Raw genomic sequence first — 6,963 nt, forward strand, 5'->3', positions numbered from 1 at the left:
ACGATAAGGCAAGAAGTAGGACCCGTGTAAATATCGGATCAGCCTTCCAGTGCTGGAGAGAACTCAAGGAGCGTAAGGCCTGCGATCGGACGCCGAGGTTGCTTTGTTTCTTCTCGATAGGTGAGTAAGACCGTGTCTACACCGGACGCGACAGTTGTCTACGCGACTAAAGTCTACTCTACACTGGACGCGACAAAGCGACCACTGAAAATCATTTGAAATTTGTGTCAATATGTCATAAATAGAACACAGCAGCAGCAGTTTTCTGTCGGGGAAGTGTACACAGCATCACTGATTATAATGAGTTCTATAGTATTTTGTCGCGCCGCGCCACTCGCGTCTGGAGTAGACACGGGGTAACATTGGATTTGCTTTGTTTCACAGAACTAATCGTTGCCTGGGTTGCGTACGTATGTGTGGGGCGGAGCTATCAAAATAGGGGCGAGACCCTTTTGGGGAAGGGGCGTGTTTGTTTTGGTGATTGGAAATGTCAACATTGGCTACCAGAAATCACTTACCCCACCTTTAATAATAACAACAACAACAATAATGCTAATTTATTATTATTATTATTAACAATAATAGTTGTTGTTGTTATTAGTAGTAGTAGTATTAAAGCTAATATTTACTGTATATAGTTGAAGTATAAGAAATTAATAGTTTACCCAAAAATGAAAAATTTGAAAACACAAAGATCTCATGTGGAATGTCTGAGCTTCTGATTTCATACCATGAATGTGGATCGTGATTTATTCAGCAAAATCAAAAGCAGCAACAAAAAAAAGCATCTTGACGTCAACTTCAGCTAACAGCTTTCCTGACATTAAAGCTCATCTCGCTTTTGAGCAGATTTGGTGAACGTGTTTGAGCAGCCAAATGAACCTATATTAAGATATGATGAGGACAGAGAGTTTGTTCAGCGATATGATGATGCTTCTGCTCCCTGCGGCCACATTTTCATCCTTTCGTACAAATGAATAATAGAGAGACGTGAGCAAAGCAAATCAAAGATCAACACAGACACTGACGTCCTTCACTAAAACCGTTACACTGAGTAACTCACTTTAATTCCTCCCCAGGAGTGGTTGGACAGGAAGTCGACGGGTGACATCAAGCCCGGCTGCACCGGGTAGCGCAGCAGGAAGTCCAGCTCGCGGGGATTGATCTCTTTATTCATGAGCAGGACCTAAAGTGGAGATAAATGCGTGTTTAAGAGAAGCCGGAGGAGCCGTGGCATATGTTGCGGATGCGGAGGCTCACCTGGAAGGCCAGCTGGGCGATGTAGGTGAGTTTGTCACACTCGAAGAGCCCGCGGGTGGTGTACTGGAACACCAACGACGTGATGCTGTCGATCAGATTTAAGACCCGTTGTTTCAAGGTCTCGTCTGGGTCGGCTTTTAGTACGGCATTTTGAAACACAACGTTGAAGGCCTGGACGTGAGGAGCACACAAACGCACGCATTACAGGACAGAGAAAGAACTTGATTTAATACTCTTCTGCTTTTCTCTCATTCTCTAATGAAACACTTTTGTAACTAGTTCTGGGGAAGATCAAGATTCCTCTGCATAAATTTGTACACAAAGGAAAAGGCAATTATTTTTTGATAGCTGTAAATTGTATCTTGTCAGCATGATGACTGAAAACACAAGAAAACCAGCGTACAAATTAACTATACATTCATAATCTATTCTCCATTTATGTCTGCAAAGCTCTTCTTATGAATATTAAAATAAAGTGTTTCCTAAAGAATTCTGTGCTGCAGTTAGACAAGTTTATCCTTCTGGGTTTAAGTCTGACAATAGTATTGATAACTTGCATCTCAATACGTGAGTCACATATATAGATACTTTGTGACTATTTTTGAATGATTCATTAAATGAACAGATGCTGGAAGCAGCATGTTTGCTTTTGTTTGCAGCCAGTGATGACGTGTTGCCTATTTATTATCTTTGTATTATTTCATGGTACACAGTCTAAATCTCATCACATTCAGTTTGGATCAAACGATAGCGCAATATAAAACATAATAAAGTATAATAAATGTAGCCATAGTGATCCCTGTGTTATTAGCTAGTGCAGTACTACACTGAGCGTCTGTAGAACATTATATTAACTGCTGTAGTTCATGATGGCTAAATAGTTGTGTTAGTATGGGACAAACACAGCTCCATAAAAGCAGGAGAGAAACACAGTAACTAAATCCTGGAGCACTGCGAAATAAACAACAGGTTTTTAAGAGCTTGTGCAGGTCAGGTTGGCGCTACCTTCAGAGAGAACTGGTACATGGGATGGATTTTATTGAGGTCGTTCATGATGAAGTATAGGAGCGAACCGCGGGCCGCCGCCAGACGGTAGTGTTCCCGCGCGTCATTGATCTCAGCCTCCGTTACCTTAGCCTCTTTCACCTGGAGCGCAGCAAAACAAGATCAGGATCATTATTAATTTGTTAATATGTGTGTTATAATACGTGTGCTGCTGAATTTCATCACTTTCATGACTAATAACTCAAATAAATATCAACAAATGTGACCCTGGAGCACAAAAGCAGTCTTAAGTCGCCAGGGTATATTTGTAGCAATAGCCAAAAAAACATTGTATGGGTAAAAATTATCGATTTTTCTTTTATGCCAAAAATCATTAGGATATTAAGTAAAGATCATGTTCCATGAAGATATTTTGTAAATTTCCTACCGTAAATATATCAAAACGTAATTTTTGATTAGTAATATGCATTGCTAAGAACTTCATTTGGACAACTTTAAAGACGATTTTCTCAATATTAAGATTTTTTTGCACCCTCAGATTCCAGATTTTCAAATAGTTGTATCTCGGCCAAATATTGTCCTATCCTAACAAACCATACATCAATGGAAAGTTTATTTATATCGTTTTGTGGTTAAAATATTATTTTATTTTATTTTTTGAATATATAATTACATAAGTGTATAGACTTATACGTCCAGCTTGCCTTTTTGGTTATGTGTGTTGTTTTTAGTGTTATTGTAAGAATATAACTTACATTTTGTTGTAATATTCTTATTACATTTTGCTAATGAGATTGTATTGACTAAAACTACATTCATGAGTGGATTTTAATGTCAGATTTAACCATAAGTTAATTAATTATATTTTTATATATTTCAATTTTATATTTTTATAAATATTATTATTATTATATAATTTTTTATATAAATGGTAACTTTTATTTTAATTTTAATCAAATATATTTTATGGAAACTGTTGTGCTACTATCAAACTGTACATAATATGTATATTTATTATACAGTATCTAAAACTGCAAAAAAAAACAAAAAAACATTGAAATTATGACAGTAAAAGACTGAAAAAATGCTCTGGTAGAAAAATGTTAATTTGTTAACTAGAAGTTCCTGATGCTATATGGTGAAAATGGTGTTTGTCTGCATATTCTAATGGTAAAAAGTGATTTTAATAATTTGTTTAATTGAAAGTTAATGAAATATATACTGATTTGCAGATCTGTAAAACTTAAAATATACTGTATTTTTATAGCAAAATTCATTTATTTACTGTAAATCACTCATGGGAAGATGTTACTGTAGCTGAAAACCCAAGAACACACCTTGACTTCAATCTCGGCCGCCGTTCGTTTGGTTATCTCCAGGTTCTCCACCAACTCGATGTCTCCCAGGAAGTTTCCGGACGCGGAGGAGAGCCGTGAGAGCAGGTTGTCCTCCAGAGTTTTCAAAGTGATTTTGAAGCCGTTCTGTTGCTTTGTGAGGTTCGACTACAAAGTAAAAGACACAGAAAGACGTGTGTGGAAGGATGTGCGAAGATTCGTGAAAACAAGAGCCAAGGGGCAAAGTCATGGACATGAGAGAGCATCTGAACAGCTGCAGAGATCAATGTATGCAGGAGAATTGAAGCTAGTCTTTGCGCGGATTAACGGACATCAAAAACCACATCCGCCAGCGTGTGATGGGATTGTCAATGCTGATGGATCCATTTCCCACGTTTGGATAGAGAAACAAACACACACACACACACTCTCTCGCTGATGATCTCAAATCAGAGAGCCGTCATCGCCGGCGCGAGTATTGAACCGTCAAGACAAAACTCATTCCTGAAGAGGTCAATCTGCAAAAAAACTCAAGTATAATAACGTCGCTCCGTCAGTGACCACCAGAGCCTCTGTGAGACTTTTACAAACAACAGCGCTGGAGAAAAACAGCTGGGTTCAGAGACACGACCTCTCATCAGAGAGGAGGAAAACAGGTATGTTCAACTATCCCATCCTAATGAGTCACTCATTAATGATTACATTTCCACTGGCATCTTGTGTGTCCAATTAACCCAGACCTGCAAAACAAACAATTAACTAGCAGCCCCACGCTTATTGTGAAGGAACTCGGTACGCTTACAATCTCAGCCGAGTAATTATGCAACCCAAAGTGACGTTGGTCAGATGATTTCAGAGGAGCAGAGTGGTCCTGCTCATTAGATGAGACTGATGCGGCTCTCCACCGATCACAGTGACATTTACTTCATCTAATGGCCTTGGCGGATGTGCAGATCTCACGAAGTAATAAGATAAAAAAACTGCTCAAGTTTGCTCAGCGCAATTATGTTGGTACTGCATGATGTAAAACAAGCCAGGGATTAAAAACAAACCCTCTAAAAAACATCTAAATAAGAAAGCGCATCCCCGCGGTGCGGTTGCATAAGATCTAATTATAAATCCAGCAAACACTGACCGGAGTATAATGATCAGCGAGGAAACTCTGCTGAGGTGCTGAGGGATTGTCACGCTTTTCTTGCAACTTTTAATATTAATTAAGATGATAAGAGAGTTCAGTAGCGTTTCCCCATCTTTAGGATCTCAGCTATGATACACTAATTAATCAAGCTTCATTAAGTAACATTTAAATTTTACGGAATGCACATCTCAAAATAACCGCATTCACTTCCTGTCAGTTATTCAAAAACACTTCTTCAGTTTGTTGTAATTTGTTCTCAAATGAAAGCTTCAGCATCTGACAGACATTTCAGGAAGAGGAAATTAAGTAAAATGAGAAAAAAAATGTTGATAGGCTGAAAAAAAAAAAAACTTAATGGGGAAGTTCTTAATGTGGCACAATTGCATGACCATTCCAGCTAATTACTTACAGTAATGTTATGCTAATGTACTAATATACATGTGCGTATGTGTTGGTCATTAAAAAAAAAAATGCTCAAGGAAAGTGTGCTAATTATATGCATGAAAGTGCAAAAAGTAAAGCACCAATTACCCTTTTGTAAGCAAAGGTGAGAAGACTGGAGCCTCAAATATGCGTGCAGAACCGCTATGATTGACCATTCTGTCCGTCAGCGCATGCTGACTAATTATCTTTGAGTTCAGCCAATCTAGACCTCAGAAATTGATGAATCCAATTAAGCTCCAGAACACCTGTCAAATACAATCTACTTAACCCGTCCCGCAATTAAGCGTGGAGAGAGTGATCTGATATGGCTGTGATGTTCCTCAGAGAGCATCTGATTGAGAGGAGACCGACGTACCTTCAGCTCCTCCAGGTCGGGTCTCTCCATGCTGACCACGGCTGCCAGCAGCTGGTCCTCCAGCCCATCCCGTGTCACCGTGAAGTTGACCAGCGTACACTGAGCCTGGAGCTCCGGCTGGTAGTGAGGGTTTGCCAGCTTGGTGTGAAGGATCAGACGGAAACTGGGGTTGTACTCGCATTCCTTATCGCCGATCTTTATGTAGCTGTAGCGGATTAGAAACCAGAATCCTCTCATTATTTTATGACACTTTATCTATTTGCGTCTGTAGATTTCAATTCCAATCTGTATCTTTAGAATTTTTTTCTCTTACATACAGCAAACTTTAGTTTTACATGGTGTTTGAACTGAAATGTGTGTTGGCAGTGTGTGTACACATCAACCCTATAATGATAAAAATCCAGCCAGTACTTTTTTTTAAAAATCCCCAATAATAATGATCACTTTCTCAGATCAGACTGTTCTGAGATTCTTGGCAGAGTGACATAGTTCTGCTCAGGCCCCTCCCACAATTGTTGATTGACAAGGCCGTCTTGCCTTAGACCCGCCCTGAGTGAGCTGTACACAGTCCACCATTGTTTCAACACTGGAGCAGGGACGTAGACAAGAATGGCTCCTAAGTGATTGAGGTGTTTTGTTGTTGGATGTAATAATGAACATAGCAGTCGTCATTTACTCCCGACATCTGAGCCGCTGAAGACGCAGTGGATTACGTTTGTTTTTGAAGGGATTGCACCCCCCGATCTACCTATGTTCGTGCGAATCATTTGTGATCCAGTTTCACCTACAGATGAAGTGAGTATACGTTTTTTTCTTTATAATGTGCTAGTTAGCAAATTCCGCGGCTAAAGTTTACAGTCTCATGAGAACGGTTCATCACCCCACAGAAGAGAGGGGCGGAGTGAGCAGAGCTCATTAGCATTTAAAGGAACATGCACTAAAACGGCTTGCTGTGAACAGAGCTGTTTTTGACAGGGTAAAAAGGGTGTTGTTTTACACTACCATTGAGAAATTTTAACCAAAGTATGTTATAGACTTTTCATTAAGACCCTAAAGAATCATATCAACTTGTGGAAAATGCACATTTAAAGGTGGGGTAAGCTTTTCTGGTAGCCAACGTTGACAATTTAAATCACCAAAACAAACACGCCCCTACCCCAAAAGGGTCTCGCCCCTATTTTGATAGCTCCGCCCCACACATACGTACGCAACCCAGGCAACGATTAGTTCTGTGATACAAAGCAAAACCAATGTTAAACCGTGTCTACACCAGACACGAGTGGCGCGGCACGATAAAATACTATGGAACTCATTATAATCAGTGATGCTGTCTACACCATAGATATACAGTATATACATATCTATGGTCTACACTGGATGCGGCGCGGCACGACACGACAAATCCCCGACAGAAAAGCTGCGTTCTA

General features: G+C 39.6%; 1 protein-coding gene across 1 annotated transcript in view; it reads right to left on the bottom strand.

Moving 5' to 3' along the window:
• The window catches only part of dnah9 (dynein, axonemal, heavy chain 9), a 113,772-nt gene that overhangs the window by 27,469 nt on the left and 79,340 nt on the right, over positions 1-6,963 (bottom strand). The window contains exons 55-59 of the mRNA XM_016527147.1: positions 5,537-5,741; positions 3,603-3,767; positions 2,266-2,406; positions 1,261-1,431; positions 1,064-1,186 (exon numbers count right to left, since the gene is read on the bottom strand). Coding sequence (XP_016382633.1) covers positions 1,064-1,186; positions 1,261-1,431; positions 2,266-2,406; positions 3,603-3,767; positions 5,537-5,741 — 805 coding nt within the window. The remainder of the gene's footprint in view (positions 1-1,063; positions 1,187-1,260; positions 1,432-2,265; positions 2,407-3,602; positions 3,768-5,536; positions 5,742-6,963) is intronic.

The sequence above is a fragment of the Sinocyclocheilus rhinocerous genome, unplaced genomic scaffold, assembly GCF_001515625.1.
Source record: "Sinocyclocheilus rhinocerous isolate Xijiao unplaced genomic scaffold, SAMN03320098_v1.1 scaffold792, whole genome shotgun sequence".
NCBI lineage: Eukaryota > Metazoa > Chordata > Actinopteri > Cypriniformes > Cyprinidae > Sinocyclocheilus > Sinocyclocheilus rhinocerous.